Source organism: Microplitis demolitor, chromosome 6 (assembly GCF_026212275.2).
Source record: "Microplitis demolitor isolate Queensland-Clemson2020A chromosome 6, iyMicDemo2.1a, whole genome shotgun sequence".
NCBI lineage: Eukaryota > Metazoa > Arthropoda > Insecta > Hymenoptera > Braconidae > Microplitis > Microplitis demolitor.
Genome location: NC_068550.1, coordinates 578,447 through 606,070, shown reverse-complemented (window position 1 = coordinate 606,070; position 27,624 = coordinate 578,447). Strand labels below are relative to the sequence as shown.

The 27,624-nt window shown below is 38.6% G+C and overlaps 1 protein-coding gene across 1 annotated transcript in view; it reads left to right on the top strand.

The window, feature by feature from the left end:
- Positions 1-1,845: 1,845 nt before the first annotated feature.
- The window catches only part of LOC103572770 (cadherin-related tumor suppressor), a 59,774-nt gene continuing 33,995 nt past the window's right edge, over positions 1,846-27,624 (top strand). Inside the window, exon 1 of the mRNA XM_008551541.2 lies at positions 1,846-8,067. Within this exon, the coding sequence (XP_008549763.1) occupies positions 2,740-8,067 (5,328 nt within the window). The 5' untranslated portion in view covers positions 1,846-2,739. The remainder of the gene's footprint in view (positions 8,068-27,624) is intronic.

The following is a 27,624-nucleotide window of genomic DNA, read 5'->3' as shown; positions in this document are numbered from 1 at the left end:
TACGGATTTTCCATCATCAGCGACCACACGTGCCTTTAAACGCTTACATAAATAAAAATGATCAAAAAATATATGAAGAACGTGAGTAAGAGTAAATAAATTAAGACTCGGAAATAATAATATTTAATAGTATAAGGAATGTAAATAAAGATGAATGTGAGAATATGATGGATATGGATATAAATTTATATTTATTAAGTTTTGAGTTTAAAACGGTCAATGTCCTTTTATTTCGTCAGCAAAACTTGATTCAACGACCTCCACTCTCTTGATATTTACATTTATATTTATATATATATGTGTGCTACACTTGTATTTATTTATAGCTAATTAATTTATGGGAATTTACTGTATATTAAATTATCGCGTGCATTACGGGCATTTGTTAATAAAAAATTATTGGGATATGATGAATATCATGAGGTTGATATTTATTGGCCGATTGATGTTGAGTAAAATTTTTCGGCTGCTTAATATTTATTTATTTAAGGATATTTTTGTTGTTGTAAATAGCATTAAACATTATTAATGTCGATAATATTTCCAGGAGACTTTGCATATTAATCGTGACAGTAATGGAAGTTGATGCTGTCTAATCGACTTAGCTGGTTGTGCGTCCGAGTGCTTTTAAATCTTTGATCTTGAATCGCTGATAATAGTCGCGACGGAAACTAGGTTGGAGTTGTTTTATAAATAAATAATCGAGTACATAGCATTAAGTAATGGAGGGTTTTTTATTTTATAAGTTAATTTATTTTGTTTTAAATGTGTTGAGGTAAAAAGTAACGTTATACAAATTAAGGCGCCAGCATAAATTAAAAAATAAAAATAAAAAAAATACGTTTGTGTATATAAGTACATTAATAATAAATGAATTTGTAATAACTGTTGGACTACAAGTTTAAATAAGAGCCCTCAAACAATGCGAAGACAGAGAGCAGAGTAGAGTACGCGGGCAGGTAAAAAAAAGTAAATAAAAAAAAAGAAATGGTGGTAACGGATTAGTTAGTTGAAGTGGCCAGGTCCTCTGAGAGATGGGATGCGCTAAGTCCTGATGTAGATCCACGACTTAAATTCACCGGAGACACCTCGTCCTCTTGAGTATCTCGTCGGTCACTTGTTCACTCAAACTCCCTTACTTGTTTCTCATCATCATCATCTACTGGCTCGGTCTCTCTTCAAAAAGTATCCCGCGCATGTCCCCTCGGCCCCGTGTCTCACCACCACGCATTATTCATCTCTCATTGGTGGTGTCTCCCTCTCACTCGGGGCCCACTGTAAGCTGTCTCTGTCGGGCGACCGGTTGCTGGTGCTCTGGTGAGGCCCCAAGAAGTGGCGGCCATCTTGCATACCTGAGCCTCCGCATTGCTCGTTCCTCGAGGGCAAAAGGTAGAATATCTCGGCGAGACTCGACGGGATGCGACGTACCAGGGAGAGAAGAGACGAGAGGAGAAGAGGAGTATAAAGCCCCCTTTTTACTTACCCATTGCTATTCCCTCTCCACTTACTCCCCTCCGTTCCCTACTGAACCACCATCTCACGGTTCACATATATACATATATAAATATATAAATATATACCTACACTTACTCTCGTTGTGTTGCCAGAATGCTGTTTAGTGTAGAGCGCAAGAGAGCGAGAGAGAAGCAAGACCCGAGCAACGGGGACAGCTTCGAGATTGCTCGTTGGGTCTGATGGGTCAGAACGGGACCGCTGCAGCTAGACCTGAAGAATGTTGAGCTCTCTCGCTCATTCTTATTCTTACTCTTTCACGCACACAGTCTACACAAGTTTGTGTCTGTGACCGCGGCTTAGTTGGGCCTCAGAACGGACCCAACGCTTCAGTCGTGCTGGGTCAGTCCGCGCTAATACGTGACTCTGTCGTCGCGATTAAAACTCAACTCAAACGGGCATTTACAGAACCCGTGATTAGTGGGCCTTTTTTTTACCGTATTAATTTAAAACTTTTTTATTCGTTGCGCCGATTAATAAACCAACAAAAGTCTGTATTAAAGTTTCGCGCGGTTTTAAGTTTATGTTTGTTTTTGTTTTATTTGAAATTGTATTATTGCAGTGTGTTGTGTTTATGTGTGATTGTGATTGTGAGAACAAATATTTAAGTAAATGTATATATAAATATATAAATATATGTATTGAAGTGGTGTTGCATTGATGATAAATAAAAAATATATTAGTATATTGGTTTTATTTTGCTGAAATGACACACGGAAGTAAACGCTGTTGGAGTAACGCGTACTGAACAAGCGCGAGATCACTTCAAGATGTACCGTTTGCTCTGGTATATCGTCGATCGACTGTGACGAGTGTCATCTCGGTGGCTGTTGCCTTATACACAACCACTTAACAAGAAAAACATCTCGAGCAAGAGTTTGCTTGACCTTTTTTTTTCTCTTCCAAGGCATTACTAAAATATATATAAATATATTTTATACTTTATTTATGGACTTTAGACATTTTTATTAATACAAAGAAACGATCTGTGAAACGTGAGCTTGTTGATAAAAATCTAAATAATGCCGATCGTTTACCTGAGTAGTGAGTAGAGGGTTCGTTTTTAAATAGCAACTTTCGTATGATGATAATCGAAATCAGGAATAAGTAACTATTTAAGTGCTCCAGGATGAAAGTTCGTTTGACGATGACGAAGAAGTGCGATAGGTAGTAAAAAGTGTATAGAATAGAAGAAGTAGTGGCAGTAAATAACGTGGACGTGGAGAAATGTGTAGATTGACAATCGTCGTCCTGGTCTTGGGACTGGTTTTTACGGTCCGTCATAACAATGAGCAACACGGGGTCCAGGGAGCGACGAGCAAGGTGGCGAGACTTGTGCCCAGGCGCTCGCCGATGCTGCCTCAGGATGGGAATCCAGGATTGGCAATGCAGAGTCGTGCTGTTGATACTCGTGTCCAACTCAGTATCAAGGAAGGCGAACCAGAAGGCACTCTTGTGGGCACGATACCTGTACAGCAGAATTTCACTTACCGGTTCAATGAACCGCCTCAGGAATTTACTCTGGACCCAGAAACTGGACAAATTAGAACTGCTAAGATATTGGATCGCGAGTCATTGCCAAGCGATAAATTTGACCTGGTTGTGCTGTCGAGCCAGCCGACTCATCCAATCGAGGTGAGAATCCACGTGCTAGATGTCAATGACAACAATCCTGAATTTCCGGAATCCAGTATTGCGGTGTCGTTCTCTGAATCGGCATCAGCTGGGACTAAATTACTTTTGGATGCAGCGACAGACAAGGACACTGCAGAAAACGGTGTTGCTGATGATTACTTCATCGTTGACGGTAATACTGATGGTAAATTCCGTCTTGATGTAACGGGTAATCCCTCGGGAGAGAGTTCATATCTTCATTTAGAGACAACTGGTAAACTTGATAGAGAACAGGTGGAATTTTATTCACTCAATGTGTGTGCACGAGACCGAGGTAAACCACCAAGACTTGGTTATCTTCTTGTCAACGTCACGGTACTCGATGTCAATGACAACCCACCGATTTTCCAACAGAGTGACTACGTTGTTGCACTAAATGAGAGTGTACCCGTGGGAACAACTGTTCTTACAGTCAAAGCCACGGACAAGGATACCGATGACAATTCAAAATTAACCTACTATCTTCCTGATAGTGAAGGACAATTTACAATTGACCCAGAAACAGGTACTATAAAAACAGCTGAACCGTTGAATTGTCCTCAGCAGGCTTGTTTCAATTCTAAGCCCGGTGGTTCGTGTCCCAAGTCATGTGTCATTACGGTATTTGCACGTGACCATGGATCTCCTCGGCAAGATGGTCGTACCTATGTTACGATCAATTTATTGGATGCAAACGACCATGACCCGGAAATAAAGTTCAGTTATTTTCCGGCAACAGTGGGATTTGCTACTGTTGATGAAAATGCGGCCAAGGATTCATTAGTGGCAGCGGTTGCAGTTGTTGATAATGACGAGGGTCTCAATGGTGAGACGACTGTTGAAATCAAAGCGGGAAATGAATTAGGACACTTTAGATTGGATAATACTCAGAGCTTTGACATTGTCCGGGTCAATGGGCGGTTGGATCGTGAGGAAATTCCTAAATACAATTTAACGATTGTCGCCACAGACAAAGGAACGCCGCCGAGATCCGCCACAGCTTATTTAGTAATTCATGTTAATGATGTCAATGATCATGATCCAGTTTTCCAACAAAGTGAATATTCGGCTGTTTTATCAGAACTATCCCCCGTTGGAAGTTTTATCGCGAGTATTTCTGCGACTGACGCTGACTCGGGACTAAATGCTAAAATTTATTATGATTTTGATTCAGGTAATGAACAATCGTGGTTTGCTATTGATCAAGATACTGGTTTAGTGACGACTGTTGCTCGTTTGGATCGTGAAATTCAAGGTAGTGTTGAGTTACGTGTTACTGCACGTGACGGAGGTCCAAATCCAAGGTATGCATCAACTCATTTGCGTGTAACAGTACTCGATGAAAATGACGAAGCTCCAAGATTTACTCAAACTGTTGTGGATGTAACTCTGTCAGAAAATACTCCACCACACAGTTTAGTCGCGACTTTGGCAGCTATCGATAATGACCAAGGTACCAATGGATCGATTGCTTACAGTTTGCATCCAAGTGTCTTGAGAGATTACCCAAAAACATTTGCCTTAGATGCACTGACAGGTCAATTGACAACAAAGATCCCTTTAGATCGAGAAACAATCAGCGATTATCGAATTTTAGTGGTAGCAAGAGATCAAGGAACACCATCCCAGTCATCAACAGCAACAGTTTTGTTATCTCTGGATGATGTCAATGACAATGCACCAGTTTTCTATCCACGAAGATACTTGATGCCCATTCCCGAAGACACTTCACCCGGTACTTCAATTGGAAAAGTAAAAGCCATTGATATAGATGCACGTGAAAATGCTCGTGTTAAATATTCCCTCGAATCTGGCGGTGAAGGTCTATTTAAAGTTGACGAAAGAACTGGTGAAATAATTCTTCAGGGATCGCTTCGTGTTGCTCAAAAGACTCTATACGAATTGACTATTTCAGCACGTGATACTGGTGACCGAGAAGCTGCTGAGAATGCGATTGTCGAAGTTTTGCGCCAAGAAGATCTCGAGCATCTTGACTTCGATACTTACAATGGGTATGAATTTAAAATTCTAGAAGATCGTGGCGACTGTGCAGTCGATGTGCCTGGTACTTTTACAAGAGAGGTAGGTTCTGTTATGGTAACACAATTTGCAACCTCAAAAATAACTTATTCAATAGTATTCGGTGATCCTGACAGTAATTTCAAAATAGATCAGCACTCGGGAGTAATTAGTACTGCTAAATGTTTAGATCGGGAAGAAGAAGCTTATTACAGTTTAAAAGTTTCAGCACGTGCTGGTCCAGCGCGGGGATTAACTTCTGTAAATATAACAGTGCTAGATGTTAATGATAATCCACCAAAATTTCCCAAAGGAGAAAAAGCTGATGAAGTTTATTTAAAAGAAAACGCTGCTGTCGGACAAGAAGTTTACTTGGCACGTGCACGCGATCGCGACGTCGGTGCCAATGCACGAATAACTTATACACTAACACACAATCCTGGTGGACAATTTCGTGTCGCTGAAAATTCCGGTATTATTTATCTTGATAAACCAATCAGATCACCCCCTGGTACTGTATTGAATGTTGAAGTAACAGCAGTTGATACTGGAGCACAACCTCTGGCAGCGCAACATCAAATTCGCGTGACAATTGAAGATGTTAATGATCATACACCGGTATTTAAATTAACGAGTTATGAAACATCTTTGGCCGAGTCAACGCCCGTTAATGAAAGATTCTTTGCATTACGTGCTTATGATGCCGATCTTGGTATTAATGGACGTATTTTATACAGCATAACCGATGGTAATGATGAAAATCAGTTTGGAATTTTTCCTGATGGGCAATTGTACGTTAAACACGTTCTAGATCGTGAGGAACAGGATTATTATGCTCTAGAAGTAACAGCCAGTGATCAAGGTAAGCCAAGACGTAGTTCAGTTGTACCGGTAATTGTTCATATTATAGATGAAAATGATAATGCTCCGCAATTCACGAATTCGTCATTCACGTTTCACATTCGTGAAAACGAACCACCGGAAACGTTTGTGGGTAAACTATTGGCGACTGATCGTGATGTTGGAAGGAATGCCGACTTAACATTTTCACTGCCCGTGAGTCAGCAGGATTTTTTTGTTGATCCACGAAACGGATTTATAAAATCGTTACACGTCTATGACCGTGAGGAATTAGTTGCTAATACCGGAACTAATTATGTCAGTTTAGAAGCAACAGTTACTGACAATGGTAACAATCGTTTACGTGACAAGGTCAAGGTTTCTATTTATGTAACAGATGTTAATGATAATGCACCACAGTTCCAACGGCTTCCATATAGGGTCCAAGTTAGCGAGGGTGCTGCTGTTGGTACACAATTGTTACGTGTTTACACAACCGACGCCGATGAAGGATTAAATGGAGACGTTTTTTATTCATTTTCCGATGGCAATCAGCAGGGCAAGTTTATGATCGACGAAGCTACTGGACAAATTTCACTGGCACGTGAATTAGACCGTGAGACTCTGGATAATTATATTTTGACTGTTATTGCCAATGACGCTGGCTTAGAAGTACGTTTGTCATCGACTGCCAAAGTGACTATTGAAATTTTAGACGAGAACGACAACTCGCCGAAATTTGTTGACAACGAGTCGCATATTTCGGTGATCGAAACCACGCCGATAAACGCGGAACTGTTGAAATTTAAAGCAACTGATGACGATCTTGATGCCAACAGTGAATTGACATTTGCTATTTCAGCTGGAAATCGTCGTGATACATTTTACATTGATCCGTTAACGGGTACTCTGTATCTAAAGAAGCCATTGGATTACGAAGAGCATGAGAGCTATACTCTTAATATAACTTGTAGCGATGGTGGACATCCAAGAATGAGCAGCGTAACGACTCTGCGTGTTGAAGTTATTGATGCGAATGACAACCCCCCGGCATTTCCCAACACCGCGATAGTGCGTCAGATACGTGAAGGCATTACAGTAAGAACTCCAGTCCACTCGGTGACGGCTGAAGATCGAGATTCCGGTGACAATGGCGTAGTGACTTATGCAATAGCTAGCCAAGATCCTGAAGACCAGAGACGGCATTTCGGAATAAATCCACTGACAGGAGTGATACATACATTACTGCCGATTGATCGTGAAGAGGTGGATACATTTAATCTTGTCGTTGTAGCGACAGATCGAGCCCAGCCACCATCAGCTCGTTTGTCCGCGGAGAAACTGGTAATTGTAATCGTTGAGGATCTCAATGACAATGCCCCTATCTTTGTAAGTATGTCCGCCGTTGTGCTACCGTCAAAATCAATTCTCAACGGTAATTTAGGCAAAGAAATACCAGTGGCACGTTTACTAGCTCGTGATAAGGACTCGAGTACTAACGGACTGGTGACGTATGAACTAATGCGATCCGGAGTTAATTATTCAGACATGTTTCGTCTCCACCGTAGTACAGGTGTCTTAACAATGCGACTACCTGGCTCCTTAAAGTCAATAGAAAGATCCTCCAGGTATCAGATCGGTGTTCGTGCTACCGACGAAGCTGTTCAAGCAGAACGAAGGTCGTCCGAGACTTACGTGACATTGATTGTCCCCGGGGAAGAGGACGATCGTCCCATTTGGGAGCATAATGGCCTAATTGAGGGCACTGTGTACGAAAATGAACCCGCGGGTGCTAGTATCGTGAAAGTAAGTGCACGTCCTCCTCGTACAAGTAGATCTGCTGTTGATCTCGAGTACTACGTGACAAACGTGACTGCCGGTCGTGGTGGTGCCCAGGTGGACAGATTGTTCGACATTGACACCAAGAGTGGTCTTCTGCAAACATCCGCTCCACTTGACAGAGAGACCGGAGTTGATTGGTACGAGGTTGAGATCTACGCCGTTCTCATCGGCGCTGATCATTCCAGCACTTCTTCTATCAAGGTAATTTTATTGCACAATTTTATATTTCATCATTTATTTACATTGACTATTATAATTATTCATGCGGTATGATCTACATTAATGACTGTGATTGATTGTGTTTGTATTGCTCAGGCGAAAGGTCGCTCAAGCAACATATGGGTGAAAGTTTTACAAACTTGCTGTTGTAAACAGCAATAGTAAATCTTAAATTTACTCTATTACTCAATGTAAATTGTATGCAAATTTAGTGTAATTCATCTCGACGTCAATACATCATCTAGATAATGATGATGAGGCCTATGATCAAGGCCTTGCTCTTTTTTAAATTTATTATTATTTATCATATGTATGGTTATTTATATTTAAAACAATATTTCCGGCTGCTTACACCTGGGATTCATTTTCAGACATACAAATGTCTGTGACCCCTTTTAAAAAGTTGCAGACGTTTCAATTCGCGCGCGCGCATAAACCACACCGGTATGGCAATTATTCCCCGCGGCAATTATCATCATACCTACTACGTTCATTCGTCGTAGCTATCGCTGTTCCTCTTATTTAATGCCGTATAGTGCGACTGTGTAGCCTCTCAAAGGCGACACGAATTCTCGTCATCATCTTTAAAAACAAATTTTTCGCTGGTGTATAGAGTACGTACAGAGCGATATGTGATGCAGTAACAGTAAAAAATAAAATTAAACAGAAAAAAAGAATAAAAAATAAATTTACCCAGGCGAAATCGATTAGACTCATGTGGTTCGCACCTCGAGGCGTGGTCGGCGTGATCACACGAAATAACGAAATGCGAAAGTGAGAGGTACACCTTCTATGTATATATATATACAGATGCTGTTGTAAATAAATGAGAAAGAGAAAGAAAACAGGGAGTGAATTAGTTAGAGCGAGTGGAGGTTACATAAAGGAGCCAGCGAGCGTAAAAGGTTCGAAGCTGTTTTATGAGTGGCATCTCTACTCTTCGAGTACTCTTTCCTTATCCCCATGGTTTTATTTATTTTTATTTGCTCGGTATGTTCGTACAGAAGCCCGATGACTCGAGTCATAAGTCTTGAGACATAAAATAAACCCGAAATGTCAAGTTTATTTGGTAATTTGTGCGTCAGATAACGAGGATCCTCACCAAGTAAAACCAAGTAAAACCGTCTGAGTAGAGGATCGGCACGCGAACGAATTTTTCTCGACGTCATTAACAGCATCGGTTATTTAATAAAATTATTATAGTGATGAAGCTTTTTTGTCTGAGTAAATGTTCTGCTCCTGAGCCGGACAAAGGATCCAGAGCCAAAGCAGAGGGACCAGCCGGAGAAATGGACAAGACGAACCGAACCGCGTGCCAGGAAGTCAACTCAGATTCGAGCTTTTTCTCTCTCTCTCTCTCTCTCTTTCTTTCTTTCTTTCTGACGGGAGCGCTCGGTGGGTTCTGGTCCGAGAAAAACTTGATCTCGTAAGTTTATTTAGTCCGTCTCTTTTGCTCCCTCTGGTACTCGGCGAATCTTATTCGGCATCCTCGTGGGACCTCTTCTCGGCTGAAGCGTACGGAGATGAGAGAATATATCCAGCATCAAGAGTTTGGAGGTTTTTACTCAACTCGCGGCTGGCTGGCTGTGCTCCTCATCCGATCTTCTCGCCCGCGCATCGAGAATTCAGCCTCCACTTCTTGTGTCTCTCGTGACTTGGTGTCGTTGACATTAACTTTGCCGTTTTATGCTCCGTTCTACTCCCAGAGTCTCATCATCAGTTTTATATACTAGTATTTATAAATTTTTATATTTTATTATTTCCACATAAATATATACATATTTTAATTTTATTATATCCAATAATTATTTGAATTTAGATAGACAGACATTCACGTTTCTCTGAATTGAATGATCACATCTCACATCTTATATATACATATAGAGGAGATGAAAGACCACCGAACAAAATCCTCACCTAAAATCTCACCTGCAAATCCGCTTATTGATAGTTTCTTCTCTGTATCCTATATCTCGTTAATTCAAACAAATATGATTATTCATCGTTAAATATTTTTATTCACGATTAATTTATTTATAATAATAATAATCATGATATTAAAAAAAAACTAAAAATCTGAGGAATAAGTTTTGATTTAATTGTACAGAAAGAACACCGAAGTGGCTTGAAAAGAGTCAATAGTATCCAGTTGTAGGTCGTTATCATATTTTTTTCATCATCACAAAAAATGTATATATCTATATATATGTATAAGTGATTTGCATATTCGTAAGCCGTACTCTGTTACTCATCGATCACTCTCACCAGAAATGATATTTTGATTATCAATTTTCTGTTTTTAGCCGTGTGAAACACTGGATAAATATTTAATAGATCTTTTAAGAAAGATTATGCTGAGATTATAAATTTAAAAGCTTTATATCTTTGTCAATTTTTCTTGTCATATATTGTTATTATTATACATATAGATTTTTTGTCGTTGGGCCTGTAAACTGGTCAAGGGATAAGAATTTAATCCTTAAGATGGTGTATCAAGAAATTTCGAGTTGATGAAAAATTTTTCTCAGAGAATAATTTTCTTGGACTACGTGCGGTCGGTAAGAACAAAAGAATACAGAGAAATGAGAGAGAATAAGTATTTGGTATGAAAGAGAAGAGAGAGTTGTTCAAGACAACAGGGAGTTTGTGTATTTCTCATCGTGGGTCACCGAGATCGCATGACGGATTTGAGGGTGACTCGTAGGCAAAAAACATTTGTTAGTAAAGAGAATAAGAGAACGGATCAACGGCACACGTGGACACGACCAAGACGGACATGCTTCAGGACAAAGACGGAGATTAAATAATAAAAAGAATTTAAGACAGAGAAATGTATAGCTGCAATGCCATCGTCGGTTCGGTATGCCCTAACGACGTATGAGCGATGCGCCACGGGATGAGACGGCATTTTTCGAAGGGAGAGGGCAGAGAGGGCTCTGCCACAAAATATCTCCACTTGTCCCTTTTTCTCCATCTCTCATCTCAGAGCAGCCCAAGCCCGGCCCGCCCCGGCCTGTCTTGACTTGGTCACAAGTGTCCTCGAATAAATGACGAAAGATTATATTTCTCATCCGGCTTTTACGCTTTACTTATTCCAACTTGTTTTCCTACTTGGTCTTCTCCTTCTTGTTGCCCAATTCACCGCAATCACCGTCTTTATCTCACATTATTTCTTCTCGTCTTCACCGTCCACCTAAAAATATTCAGACTTTGTGCTTAGTGTTGTTCTGTTGTCCAAATTCATTTAATATACGTTCGGCCTTAACTCGATTCAAACATCAGGTGCTTCACCATCTATATATATATATATATATATACATATAATAAATGAAAAAGAAAAAAAATACGGCACAAAGAATGAATCGATCAACTCGAGTGGACTCGGATATAAATGAATAAGAAAAGGTAAAACGAGGAGGAGATAGAACCAGAGAGAGCCAGAGAAAGGACCCGATCCCAGCAGGAACGTACTCTCCAGAGCTCATCGAGCTTGACATACGTATATACGTCCATTGAAATGAGCCGAGGCCACATACACAAAACGAATGGAATTTCTTCAGGACAGCATACCGTTTCTTCGATGCCTGATTATTGTTCTCGGCATATCTTTTCGATCCTTTTTCACTTCTTTATATTCAAAACTCTGAGCTAACCGTATAGTAGTAGTAGTACTAGTAGAAGTAGTAGTAGTAGTGTAGACCTTCGATGATTTTCTCGGGTACAGGTCTCGACTCGATCGGCCACTCGGGGCCCGGTCCCCACGCGGTGGGTCCCTCTCCCCTCCGACTCGTCATCTCTGACATTTTCTAGTCCAAACCGCACATCTTTTATATTTCCGCAACAAAGCGAGTTTATCCTCGAAAAATTACTATTGTACTGTGCCATCGCATCTATAAATCCATTATATTCATTCATTCATTTTTAAAAATCCTCCATATCAGCTTTCAAGTTTTTACATTTAATACATTATGAATTATATTACTGCTGGCCTTAATTAAATTATATTTGCCGCCATATGTTTCTCGTGAGTATTATTTTTAAATATCTAAGACAATAATTGAAACGGTTATTATTTTTGACGTTGTTAACGTTTCCGTTGGCTCAACTTTTATTTGAATTTATCCAAGTCCCACGCCTCGAGAATTATATTTTTATTTATAAATATATATATATATATACACTTACGAATGGTAGAGAAAGATAGCCAGATGCTTCAGACTCGTGATATTTATAATAGCGAAGGCATTCCGCGCCACAAACAGCGGGGGTCTCAGAGGACATGCCTCTATAATGGGCCCCGACTATTTCGTCTATTTTCATCGTCTCATAAACCCAACGAAAAAAAGAAAAAAAAAAAAGGGAAAGAGAAAAAAAATGAGCCAAGGATCGCTCGGCTGTATCGGCTCAGTCTTTTTTGCTGCACTATCTGCATTGAGCAAAAATACTCAAGTAAGAGCGAGCGAAAACAAAAAAAATGATGATGTCATATGAAGAATAGGGAGAACTAGCGGGTGATTGTCAAGACAGCCCCGACCTTTTCGATGACTTAGGTCGGCAGTCCTTTGAGACGATCCGTATTCAAACGGATTAAACTGAGCGTTTTAATTCTATCGGATTCGTTCGGGGAATTTATATCATATCACCCATATATAGCTATATATATATAAATGTATATGTATATATAATTCGTAAATTTGTTTTTTTTTAAAGCCGTAATTTTATTATTCATCCAAGTCGTGTAGGAAGGGAATCTCGGTAATGCAATATTCATTAAAAATCTGTCGATTAATTATACTTGGTTGTCTGTGCTTTTTAATTATCCAATTTAATGCGCGCACTCGCTCTCTTCATCTTCATCCTCGTCTGTCCCCCGAAAAATTTAGCCCACACCAGGGCCTCTTACTCACTGTGTACCATACAACGAGGCCTTTATATTTATATACATACATTTTTTCGCCAAACACCAGCCTACGCACTGTACACACACCTCTCACTCCATTTATCTCTCTATCTTTTTCATTCACTCAATCTCCAGTCTTGAGTTTTATTATTTTTTTCATTCCTTTTATCATTCGCACACATATATTTATATAAATATAAAAGCTTTATGTTAACGTCATTAATAACGCAACTTGATCAATGGGAAAATAATAAGCCGAGGACGCAATACATCCAATTCGCCTATCCATCCATCATTCTAATTGTCCTTGTCCTCTATCAAAAGATTCCTCTGCCCTCTTCTCCGACCCCCGAATTAATACCCCCGACAAAATATTCCTTGTGCGGATTCTTTAAACCAGAAAAAACTAAGCGGGGGAGCACGTGCACCCACTACGGGGTGAAGATAAAAGACAGGAATGTCCTGGTCATGAGTCGAGATAGAGGAACAGGGGCAGGAGGGAAGGGGGGGGGGGGGTGAAGGAGAATTCCTGAGGCCTTTGGGGGTTTTGTGGAGCGAGAAGCGTCGGTCCTTTTTAAAGGCTGCTCGGTTATTTTGGCAGGTACCTCGTACAAGAAACTAGCCTCCAAGGTTCGTCACCTAATTCCTTTTAAATTTTTAACTCTCTTATTTATTTTTATTTTTTTTTTCTACACTACCTACTTTGCTACCATTGGTGGTATGCTGGCGTAATGCGGGTATTACCGTCATTCCTGACAAAAAAATTTTTTACTCCTTAAAATATTTTCCGACTTGTATTTACTGTAGCTCCGAGTCGTAAATTTAAAATGACAGTAAATTATAGTTATACCGAAAATCAGAAGCCATTATCAGTAAATAAAAACGGTCAATTAAATTTTTTTTTAACGCTATAAAGATATTTTTGAGTAGTCATAAATTTATTATCTGTCAGTGGACGTAATCCTCAAGTTATCATCAACAGACCCCAGTCATTCGCGTATCGGATAAATAAAAAAATTAAATAATATATTTAACCAATAAAGGTGTTGTAAAAAAAATAAAATATATATATATATATAAAGACTCAAAAAAATTTTTTAAAATTTATTTTCTCTTCTACTTAAATGTGCAATGGCAGTACAAAAATTTTCTATAATAATTTCCTATAAGCAATATCGTTGGTGAATTTTTCGCAGATAAATTGACGTCTATTGTCTGACAATGTCTCTGCCTTGCATCACCACTTGAGAGTATAAATATTTAAAAAAACATGTGTTTTAAATAGACAGACGAGGTTTGGATTGGAGTAATAGTCGAAACGAATGAGTGGTCGCGTGGGCACGTAGACTGATTACGCTTTACTGTCGACTATTATCTTTGTCGCCTCGTTTAACTGCTTACCTCGTGGCGATCTTCTTGCATGACCGCGTTCCCAACTCAATCTCCCTTCTACGCCTACCCATTTAACTTACATTGTAACTATAAATATATATCTATATAAATTTACTCATAAAACACTTGGCGATACTTTTCTGAATCCCACCAACCGCGTCATCAGAATATCAACTGGTTTTATTAACGTACGTTATGCCATGTAAATTCCAGAATCGTGTCCGGATTCCTGCGGTGATGAATTTTTAACAAAAATAAATAAAAAATAGTATGTAAAAATAAATAAAACGATAGTTTTATATCGAAAAATTATTATACAGACATTTTAATATATACATTAAGTACATAAATATCAAACGTATTTGATAATTAATAAATAATAATAATAATGGACGTTATAGGTATATATATTTGCATATTATTCGCATGAAAAATTGATAAAGTAAATAAAAATGTCCAATACTCGACTGGATACTCGCTGGGATTTATAAAAATATTTATTTCATATAATGAATAATAAAATAAAATAAAATAAAAAATAAAAAATAAGAAAAGAGTTCTCCGAATGTAAGTAATCTACTCATAATCGGTTGACCTTCGCATACTGGCCATTCTCGGTGGGCCCAACTTTTTAGTTCGATGCCGTACACTCAGTCGTGATGTATATAAATATATAAATATATACATATATATATATATATGTATGTATGTATATTTGTAGATATGTGTGTACTTGAATGTCGGCAGAGTCTAGAGTGAAAGAGCAAAATAGAGGGTGGCTGCCCGGTTTTTATCTCACCAGAAGAGCTCAAGCCCGCGCTCGCTAATGACCGTCCGATACGCTCCCACCGTTAGCGTTCCGACAAATGCACCAGGAACGGGGCCCGTTTATTTACCGGCCCCCACCCGCATCGCGGACCGAAATACATAGAGGATACTGCAGAGGGCTCTATGCACCCAGCGGTCCCAATCCCAAGACCACTTACTAAGACTACTCCTTTTTCTCTCCGCCTTTCCATTTATCCGATCCGACTCCCCGAGGCCCCGAGGACCCACTATTTTTGCCAAACTTTTCCCTTTTTACCCGGAGACGTCTCCGGGGAGCCTTGACATGTCCTGAGCCCCGCGCGTCCCAAAAAAAGACCCTCGCCCATTGTCGTTGATTTATCTCAAAAATTCACTTTTTCACACGCTTTCAAAAAATTTACTCATTTATAACGATTATTAGTTATTTATTTATTATTATCATCATTATTATTATTATTTTTTTTTTATTTATCTCTCCACAGCAATCCCAAGTTATTCATTGATTCGGTGAATTGAGTGTGGTCCGATGAATCATGGATGAGGTTTTATTATCGCATAAATAATAATCTTTACTTTTTAAAATTCAAAGAATTTTAAAAACTCCACTCGTCTGTATTATTGTATATACTGTATTCTGTATTCTGTATTCCGTATACTCAACAAAAAGCTTAAATACAAATACAAATACTTGGGCATATATTTATATAAATAATAATTTAAAAAATGAATAAAATCCAGGTGGGTGCAGGCAGCATTAGCCCGCGGATCTCGCGGCCGTGGTGTCGCAGGCTGCCCGTAGGATGGTAATATGAACTGGAGACTCCAGAGCTTAAAGGCGTAGCGTATCCGTATATCTTTATAAGATTATACCAGCATTATATACATAACAATGGAGTACATATGTCCCCTGTAAAGAAAACCAGGCAGCCAACCCATGTGTGTCTTACTATCGGTTCTCAGTTGTTACTCTTCCAAGTGTATCTGCTTTATTTACTCGGTTACCGTTTTCTTTTTCTCCTTTTTCATTTTTGTTTATTTTCTTGAGCAATTACCGGTAGACTGGCTGAATAAGTCTGCACTACACCGGTAAGAGCGGTGACTACGCTGTTAACTTTTATTTAGTCTTGAAAACTAACTAAACTCGGTCTGCGCTGCATAGCACTCACACACTCCCGGCACACTCACCCACGCGTCCTTCCCTGGAATAATCCAGTCACACGACTTTCCCGCCCTCTTACGGATCCGACTTTCTCGACGTCGACCCAACTCCTTTGATGTGCAATGTGCAGTTGTATTTCCAGCCAACAATCCGGACTCCGGAATCTTGGACGAACTCGAGCTCCCGGTAAACCTCTTTGAGGAATATAATAAAAATTGTATTACGGTATCATCTCGGGTGTCAAAACGAATCACAAATAGCTATATACATATATGCATTCATATATATATATGTATTTCAAAAAGCGTTTTTACTTTAATAACTTTTTTGCACGCGAACACGCGTGTCTAGACGTAAAATAAAATCCTGTCAGCGAATTGACCCTCTTCTTTTGTAATAATGACAGCCTTTTGGATTATCATTTTGAGTCTTGCGGTCTTAAGAAATAACAAATAATTTTATTATACTCTTTATTGTATTACTTTATATACATATATATGTGTACATTATTATCATTAGCATTATTAGTGTGTTATTTTGAATACCAAAATCAAGGACTTCCTTTCAGCATTTTGGTCTCTAAGACGACTGAGGGAACTGAGAAAAGAAAATTTATAAAAATTATAATCTGGGTGCACTTTTACGACTAGGCCTCAGTGGGTATGTTGTTTTAAGAAGGCCTATCTCGAGGTGAATCGGCATAAATTAAACAATGCTTTAAGACTACAAGAGAATTATTATGCCGGATTAAATTTATTTAGGTTTCTTACATAAACACATAAATCCCTTGGCTTTATATATATATATATATTTTATTTTATTCTGGTGCGTCTTTTATAGCTTCATCTTTTCTAAGGCCTTTTTGTTCCATTCCTCAACTGGAATCGGTTCCCCAGGTCCAGTTCCCCGGTCAATTCACACGCGGATATTTCTATCGCGAGAAAGAGAGACAGAGTTAAATAGTGTTACTGGGTCGTTAGACAAACATTTAAAAAAAAACTTTTGCTGATTTATCATCGCTATTACTAAAAGACGAACCTTAAATAGCCGAGCAACACAAACGGCTGAAACGGCACGGTTGTCGCGTCACTAAATGCGCGAAAGACCGTACCAGACATGTCAGACCTTACGCTTTATTCCGCAATACATATATATATATGTATATATGTATATATATGGGTGTGTATGGCGTATATAAATAAATGAAAGAGGTTAGGCTGCAGGAATAAAAAGAGAGTGCGGACAATGGGCCGAAATTTTCGGAGAGCTGGTGCTTCTTTCTTTATTCCCGTGTTTATTTTTTATTATTCTTCATTCTTAGCTATTTTTTTTCCTCATTGGTTACTTTTTGTGGCTCGTTTGGGGCCCATACAGCCCACGCGTCTTCTGGTAGTCAGCGATATCATCTCGGCAACACATAACGATCTCGCAGGGATTTCTTCAGCGATAATCGTCGCACTTGACTTTTAAATAAATAAACATATTATTTATTTTATTTCATTCTCTCCCTTATTTTATTTATTATTTTTACCTGCCTGTTATTAAACATAAGCAATTTACTTTTATCGCCACTATAAATGTTAATATATTGGAATAATAACAATAACAATAATAGTAGCAATAAAAAAACCCTAATCATTTATTCAAACGATACAAAATTTTGGGTCTCGTATAAAAAAAATGGCAGATACACTTTTTTAAGTACTTTCTCTGGTGGATTTTTTCTGAGCGAGCGAATGTGAAGCACACTTATAAGAGATTGAGGGCGTGGGGCCCCTCGGCTTCACTGCCGTTCACCAGGAAAACACACATGTACACACACACACACACACACACATGCTAACAAATGTAGGTACATATATATTGCTTCAACATCGGCGGACTGGGTCTTATCGGACGTACATCCTCAGTTGGAGATTAGCATAATGTCTGGCGCGATGCGCGATGCGTAGGTACTCTTCTCTTCTCCTCTTTTCCACTTGCAGCTCTTCTCTTTTCTTTATCCCATAGCAAACGATTCCTTAGCTTAAGGTTTACCATGTTGTTTTCATCGCCGGCACCATCTTCAACAGCTTTCAAACACACTCCATCCGTATATCTGTGACAATGCTATTTAATATATTTATATATTACAACCCCACACTTACAATCCGTCGTATTCTATCCAGCCCAGCGGGAAAAGCATATCTATATATTAATAGAAAAATTATTTTTATATACAATTTATATTTCCTTGTTATTACTCCTTAATGGAATATACATTTATATTATAAATTATAATAATATTCCTTTGGTGTCGTGGGGGATTAGAGGCAGTACTTGGAGAGCATGATGGCGCAGTGACTCGAGAAGGGAAGGAAGTGAGGCAGGAAAGTGCGAATTATCTGTGGGAACATCTTATCGCGAGAAATAACGGAGGAGGTTATATTATTCTGCTTAGAGTTGCATACCTCTGCCTCTAAGAGGGTACACGCTACATACATATACATACATATATATATATGTATAGTAGTTGGGACTACCTCCCACGTCCCACGTACCAGCTAAAATTAAATACCCGAGGTATAAGTACGAGAAGTAGTTTGCGGAATAACCCACAGTATTAAAGGCGGCGCTTTACTAATTGATCGGTTTAATTTCGGTCCCAGTCCGATACGATCCGATCGCTGACGGATCGACGGTACGGTGGGACTCAATTTGCACAATGGCATTGTGCATGGGAGTACGCCGTTGCGAGTGAGGCTGAATAACAGATTTGCCAAAGGATTTATTGTTTTTCGATCAACGAATGAGGAGGATCAGGATCCGGCTGTGCGCTGAGCGAGAAAGAGAAAGAGATAAAAATGGTAATGCCACAAGAGCTGGGAGCAGAAACATCTGCGAGTCATTTACCAGTGGGCCTTCTCTACTCATCATTCCCTCAAATTACTTCTCATTTACAAAGTCCCGAGTTGTGGATATGCCTGTAGCAGTTGTTACTGCGAGTTAAGACCCATTGCGGGGAAAGTTATAGATTTGCATTATTAACAGTAACCTGACAGAGATTGTTGTTGTTGTGCATGTGATGGAGATCGATAAAAGGGAAAACGGGCCCGGTGAAACTTAAAAAAATAAAAATAAAAGAACAAACACTCGGCTGTATATGGCGAATAACAATAAGTTACCGAGTTGGGTCCGAGGGAGTTGAGACTTGGGCTTAAGTGTGCGTCTTGGGGCCCACGATCTGCAAGTCAAGAGTGTAGAATCTGTGTATTAGCTTGCTGGAGGTGGAGGGGATGGAGACGGGCCTGAGCTCGGCTGCCACTGCTATTATGGCCAATAATTCATTGAGTGACTGCCAGCTCTGTTCGCTGGGCCCGTGGACCCCAGCACCCCTCCCTTCTTCGCCCAGCGCTCTGGAGTCGGTTCCCTCACTCCTCTGGAACCGCCGCCGCCACTTATGTTACTTTTCTGTCTGAAGCATACACAAGGTGATTCATGTACGTTATAGTGTCATGAAAAATTCAACCGTCGCCCAGACGTGCCAAATTCATCATCATACTTTTAGTAATTTTTTTATCATTTAAATTTCGTTATCTCTACAACTTTTATATTTATATATGTAGCTATTATATATGGATGTATATATATTATATATAAGGCGGGAGAGGGTTCTTAAGTCTCGAGTGTCTCGTCGCGAGGCAATTACATCTCGGGGCCTTACAACTCTCCGCTCTCGACGCTCAATTAACCCGAGTTCGCGTTTCGTCCTGCAATGTCGCGTCTCTGAGAAGTATAATAGACTTTCTCTTGGCGAAAACTAACAACCGAGCGTCCAACTAACCAACCACGGCACTGGTGAACCAACCCACCGCTGAGAATGTGATGCACGAATCTCACCAACAATTCTCGAGACCGAGCGGCCTTTTATACATCCCACTGTGCTGTTGGCTAATAAAATCTACAACCAGAGAAATTATTACCAAAGATAAAAATACCGAGGTAAATTTAATGCTAAACGTCATCATAAGGAAAAACAGGTCTATCTTCTGGATCTAGTCCCACTCTCTGGCTCAATTAATTTTTCGAGTAATTAGCTATCTATTGGCCGAATCAAGACGACGATTACCTCCGTCATAATAACAGCAAGATACATGAAAACACATAAAAATTAAATGATAACAACTTGCGAGGCACTTGATTCAAAGCTCAATAATTACGATTCCGGCCCTAGGCGCCCTTACTTTGTAAGATGGAAAATCTTGCGGTATCGAGATCAAAATCTTCTCTCCCTTCCCGAGCCCACTTCGTGATGCGTCCCCATATTTTTGTTACTCTCCGAATATTATAATATTATTATAATACAAATAATCATTGAGAGGCTCGAGGCGCTTCTGACGACAGGCTATGATGGGCCGCTTTTTATCCTTATTCTTTACGCTCTTTTTTCGTGTTAAAAATACGCCCAGGGGCCAAAAGAACTCTGCGGTGTCTTGAATCTTAAATTTTGAAATTTCCTTTTTTCTCCACTTTACAACTCTGCCCGGATCCATTGGTTAAATTTACGGCGACGCTTACATGCGTGGTCTCAAACTCTTCTCTGCATCTTCTACATATATATCTATATATATATCCCCCCTTCCCTCTATACACATATAGATATACATATATATGTCCATCCTTTTTTTTACATATGCGTGCACGTACATAAAAATGTATTGTACACTATATTATCCAATATGGAAGCCGTTTTAACGATCACCGATAACTGGAGAACAACCAGAACGCTATTCTGTACGTGTCGAACAATCTCACGAATAACTTTCATTATTATAATCGTTTATGCGTATTATTATCATTATTATCATTATTATTATTATTACATATCCATTAAATATTTCTTAAAACCCTCTTAAATACTCGGGGCAATTCGCTGTCGCTTGATCTGCACGGTGGTCTAATTATTCACAACAAAATAATAATTTTATTAATAATAATAATAATAATAATAATAATAATAATAATAATAACAGTAATGATAATAAAAGTATAAATAAAAGAGCGGAGATAAAGAATAAAAAACCGGGCGGAAAGAGAAGCGTCTCTTTATTTTTAAGACACCCGCGATAAAGCTCTCGGATAACTTATTAATAGCGTTTCGCTTTACCAGTTCGTAAAACGCCGAGTGCGACAGAATTTCGCCTCAAGCTAAATCACAAGAGAAGCCATACTATATGTATATATTTGGATGTGGATGTAGATGTGGATGTGTACATGGACTCCATGGACGTATGAGAGCAAGACGTGAGAGGAAGAAGAGCAAAAGCATTCGTCTCCTGAGGGGTGGAAAAAAAAATAAAAAATAAACACCTTGCCTGAGTTGTTTAGTGTGAGAGCAGTACAAGTATGAATGCAGTATATTTATAAAGTTAAAAAGATAAACGAAAGGCAAGTAATGCTTGTATCAGACCGGTGGAAAAATCTAATTCTCGGATCTGCCGTGCGGGCAAATACTCTAGCTCTTTCTCTTGCCAGGCAAGTTACTTACTGGATTGTTGTTATAGCAGTGATCATCCTGGTCTTTTAGTTGTTCAGGAGGATCCACCTGGATAAAAAGTGGGGATAATTGCACAAGGCCCATCTTGCTTCCATTCCGCCAAGAATAAGTCCCGACTTGCTACTCCCAGATAAAGGAGCCAGCAGAGGATGCATCGATTGGATTAATGCTGCTGTGAAAAATATCCTACGTTGTGTTGGAGCTTAAATTTTCTTCAAATGTCTGCTGGACACTCGTGTTCTTTTCGCTGAGGTAAATTAAGATCCGCTGGAATATAATAAGTAAATTTAAGGTTTGAGTAATGAGGTAAAGATTAATTGCCGGCGCGTACGCAAAACGAATTGGTAGGAGGATTCGGTTTGCGATAAATCCAATAGGGGCATTAAAGAATGAGAGTTAAATAAAATAAAGGACGGGAGAGCTTTGAATAGAGAAAGAAAGTGAAAAGGAGAGAGGAATGAAGGATTTTTAATCGGGAGACATTAAAAAGGGTTTTAGCTTTGAAGGGCCTTGAAGGAACCGCTGGAGACACGGGAGGATATTCTTTTTTCCTTTGCTGCCTCTTCTTCTTCTTCTTCTTCGTCTTCTTCTTCTGGACCATCAGTCCTTTTTTATTTAACTTTATTCATTTTTTTTTGTTTGTTTTTTTTATTCAACTCTTCTTATTTTACCTCCCTCAAATCCATTGAATTGAACCTCCGACGCGTGCCCATTACATTCGAACGTCCTCCGACGTCTCGATTAATCGGTTACAACTTCATACGTCTGATGTTTTTTAATGTGTCGCTTAATATATTCCCGGGAGCGTCATATCCAATATTTACGACTTACTTATTTACTTTTTTTTAAAATTTAACCTTTAATATATGTTTATACTTTATTTAGTATCTAAGTACATAAAATAAATCTATCTGAGCCCGCATCCACACCGGATTGCCCATCAGAAAGTGCATATAACATAAAATATAATAGTGATGTGAGCTGGCTGTGTGTGTCGTACTTTGGGCATTATATACTAACCGAGGAATGTCAGGAATAATGCAATTCAACGGTTTAGTATAGTTGTAACGCGGGTTTAAACCGGCACTAAGAAATGGCGCCCAAGGCCCGTCGTAAAAATCCACGCCGTGTGATTACCGGATTATAATAACGACGATATTATTGTTACGTTGCTAATACCCCGGCTTAAGTGCACCGAGGGAGTGCTGGATCGCCCGAGAGGGGGCCGATGATGCCTCAAAACTCCCAGTGACGAAGCATGGGCCCATTTTTTCCCCAGAGTGGGGGAACTAAGGGCCTGAAAATCAGCCGCACGCTTACAGGATGCACTTTACGTAATTCGCTAATGACCTATTCATTAGCTGTTCTCAAGTCCTATCAGTTTTTCGTCATTTTTTTCATTCTTTTTCAAAATTCAATTACACACATGTGAACATATGTTTATCTAAACATTTTTCTCATTTTGCAACAAATTACGCAACGAAGAAAAATAACTTTTGTATTGCTTTAGTTAAGAGAATAATTTTGAATGAAATTTCAAATTTTCCCACCAAAATATTTTTTCTCTCTGTGTATTTCAACAGTTTGTTGAAACGAAAAAATTTAAAGAATCGATAATTATGTAGAGAAATATGTAATTGGAATTTTCGATTGAATTGGCGTTTATTATCACAAATCGACGATGATTTTGGTGTGATAAATTCTCGCGTTAAAACCGTGCGTATCGACGAGCACATAAATCACCGATTGCTAAGTCCTGCTTTTATTTTCTCGTGAGCTTCGTGATTCTTCGATTTCGATTTCGCGAATCACGTATATACACATATATACATATATTTATATATATATCTATATATATGTTTGTGTATAAATGTGGGCTCCTTTGGTAACTTTTTATTTTTTTATACATTTTTATTTTTTTTGTTGGTTATATTGCTCGATCCTTGTTCTTGTTCTTGTTGCTCAATAGCAACCTCTCCCGACTGAGGAGAGATGATCGGATCCTTAGATAGATCTTGGCTGAGAAGCGAATTACGGTACTCGATTCATGTACTCTTTTAACCTGTGCATCTCATCGCGTGAGAAAAATATCAACTGTGTATTGTGATTTTAATTTAACTAGGTTTTTACATTTTATTTTTTCTCTCCATTCAGCTTTCAGGGAAAAAAAAAAAGTAGTAATAACAATAATAATAAAATAATAACAAAAACCGGGGAAATAAATACAAGTAAAAATCCACTTTATTGACACCATAATTCAACAATAAAAATTTTTATTCTTACAACTTTGTATATAAAACGGAATAGTTTAAATGCCATTGAGAAGCTTGCATTTATGAGACCAATAATTCCCGAAATTCAAAACTCAACACAATAAAAAATATTTTCTAAAGAAGGCCAACACCCATGTTCATTTTAACGTTTCCCACAATTTCTAAACCGTTTAAAAATAATATTATTTTTTTTTTATTTTTTTCATTTAAGTACCGGGTGAACAGGGTTCAATATATTTTTCAAAGAACCGTTTACATTTAACGTCTTCATTATAAATTCCTAGTTAGGTGTCATAAAGCAGAGCCCAATCCGCCACCTGACACTCTAAGCTCTGACGACCGAACCTGCAGACGGTTACACTACCATTTTGCCGTGCATTGATATATCCTGGTTATTTGAGTGTTTTATGTTTTTTTTTTTTTTTTTTCATAAAAAAAAACCCGATTCACGTCCGGTTTCGAGACATAATCGATGACCCAATCTTCCTGTTCATCTAAAATTTTACCTTTTTTCTTCTCTGTTACCCGAAGGCTTAAAGCTCCTCTATTAACACCCGACCACGACCAGAAACATTCAAAAAAAATAAAATGCGCGCCGTTATCGCGACAAAATGTCGGTCAGTCACGACAGATAACAGACTTTCGAATATTAATGATATATATGGATTGGAGTCCATTGCTGTAGATCACGTAATGCGAGCTCAGTGTTTATTTATCTTAAATATATAAACATAAACTCAGGATTTTATTCTGTCGGGAGTAAAGTAAAGCGTAGCGGCAGCCGTGAGACGTCCGAGCCGAGAAACTGGTCAGTCGAGCTATCCACTGGAATCAATATCTTAAACGCGCCTCAATACATCCCAATGACATTTTTAAAGATATATATCCAGGACACACAGACTACTCCGATAACTCGGTGCCAGAAGAATGGAGAAAGTATATTTACATGCTGACAATCAACGAGCACATAAACGTCTCACTGACAAATTCAACTCCTTATTTAACATTTCTTCTCCTTTTCTTTTTTTTTTTCTTTTCGTTATTATTTTATATTATCATAACCTAAAACAATGTCGTAAATAAATACCAACTATTAACATTAACGAAGCTCCTCCTATCCGATAATGTTTTTAAAATATACGCTGGCACAAAAGACGGATAAGTTATCGCTCAGGGAGTTTTGTGCCATCAAGACATGCTCGTCAAGGACACGCGTTATGGCTACTAAAGAAACTCGATGTGTGTAACAGCGATGCAAGCCTTTACATACATACATACATACATATATATATATATATATTCTTGGATAGGTACGTGTAGAGGCCAGTGAAAAGAAAAAAATCTCTAAGAAATGTCTTTAGTTTGTTTGAAAAGAAGTAAAATAAAAAAACCGTACAAACGAATGAAATAACAGAACAAAAGATTTTCATCGCACGATTTAAGTTCTTTTATTTAAAGGTTTTTTATACTTTTTTTTGCCTTTTTTTACACGACTCGTACAGCCTATTAATATTTTTCACTTTAAAGAATCGTTTGTTGGTGGTGGCACACATGCGCTGGACTGAGATATGTACCTATACGTATACGGGAGAGTTGATGGAGCCGAGGTGACGAATGAAAGATATACGGTTGAGAGAGTGAAGTAGAAGGTTATAATAAAATGTGTTAAGAAGAATAAAAAAAGGATTAAATAAAATAAGGTGGTACAGGCGTGAGAGAAGACCGAGCATGGAGCATGCTACACTCTTGGTGCCTTGCTATCACTTGGGCACATGGCTCGCTCGTCATTGTTGTGTCGAGCTCTTTCTTTCATCGGGCAAACAGTTGAGAGAAGACCAAGACCAAGACCAAGACCAAGACCAAGACCAAGAGCAAAAGCAAGACCATCAAGCTGCAGAGGCCATCATACGTCCAATACAAAACCGTGACCTCTGGCTTGGGCAACTATTGCCGCTCGGCTAGCGTTCAGATTCATACATTTTAAAATAAAAATAATAAAAATTACCAAACAAAACAAAATGAATAAAAGAAGGAGGAAAGAAATAAAGAAGAAAGATCGCGGGAAGAATGAAATAAAAATAATAAAGTGTGTGTCTATCTAAGGCTAAATGTCCGCCGACGTCCGACACGTTCGCGGTGTTTTGTCCTCTTCATCGTTCGCCAACAATTCATTGTCCTGCCCCCAGGAAACGTAAGAACTTTTTTTTAAATTCTCACCGTATTAACTGCCAGCCCAATTACTAATTCGTATGTTAACTAACACACAATAATAGTCGAGAAAGAACAAAGAAAAATGGGCGAAATATAAGAATTTGCTTGATAAAAGAAGATAATTTATGTAAGAGAACCTCAGAGGAGGTTCAGGAGAAAACGAAGCATGAATAGAGCGGAAGATCTAAGCGAAAAAAAAAAAAAAGAAAAAAGTATTTAACGTTAAAAATGTGTAATAGCATTATATTGATTTCGAGGTTGTAATTATAATTTAATTCTGTAGCTTGGGAATTTTTATCTGGTAAATTATAATAATCCAGGTATGGAGAGTTTCATAAACATTTTTGGTTTACTATTAAATTGCTGGTTGTAATGTTAAATTACACAATCGGTTGTTTCCGCATGCAACCGAGCGTAAATGAATTTAAGAATCTAGGTGTGAGGTAAACAGGCGTATCTAAAATATACAGTTGCCAAGATAGAGATGGAGATAGCCAATAGAGATAGTAAATTAAAGTTAAATAAAAACCAGCGTTAATAAAAACGAGTAGAGTGCCAGTGGCAGAAACGCCGGCAATGATAAAAATAAAATGTTTTATTAAAAAAGTGAATAACGATTGAGTGCCGTCGTGATACTCGTTCTTCAATTACCAATCAGCAGATTGAAAGACTCCGTGATAGAACTGCTACTTTAACAATTTGCGTTACTTTCGCGCCCATGCACACCAAGAGCCTCATTCACTCCTCATCTCAAGTCTATGCTATTTGCTGTTTGCTCTTTCTCAATACCACTCGCGATATTGCTTTGCAGAAAAGGTGTCTCTAGCTCTATCTCCTGCGCTAATACAAATATATCTATAAAGGCTCGCCGTGCCATGACAAAACCTATTCCGAACAAGTTTTAACTGCTTTTTTGCTGTTTGCATACAGAAACAGCTGATTCATTAAAGAACCCATGAACAACCGGTAAAGAACAATCTCGTTAAGATGCCGGGAAAGTTACATCAACAAGGGAGTTTAAATAAAGACAAATATGTTGTTCAGTTTATATATATATATATATATATAATCGAACAAAAAAGGTCAGGAGAAAAAACTATTGAAGCTTAAATAGATATAAAACGGAGATGAACGGGCGTGTGATGGAAAAAGCGCGTTGTGTGTAGAGATGAAAAGGGGTTGGGAAATACCTCGTTATTCTCGCCGTTCACTTAATTGATTCTCAACTAACGTGTATTTAATTACCGACTTTGAACTTTAC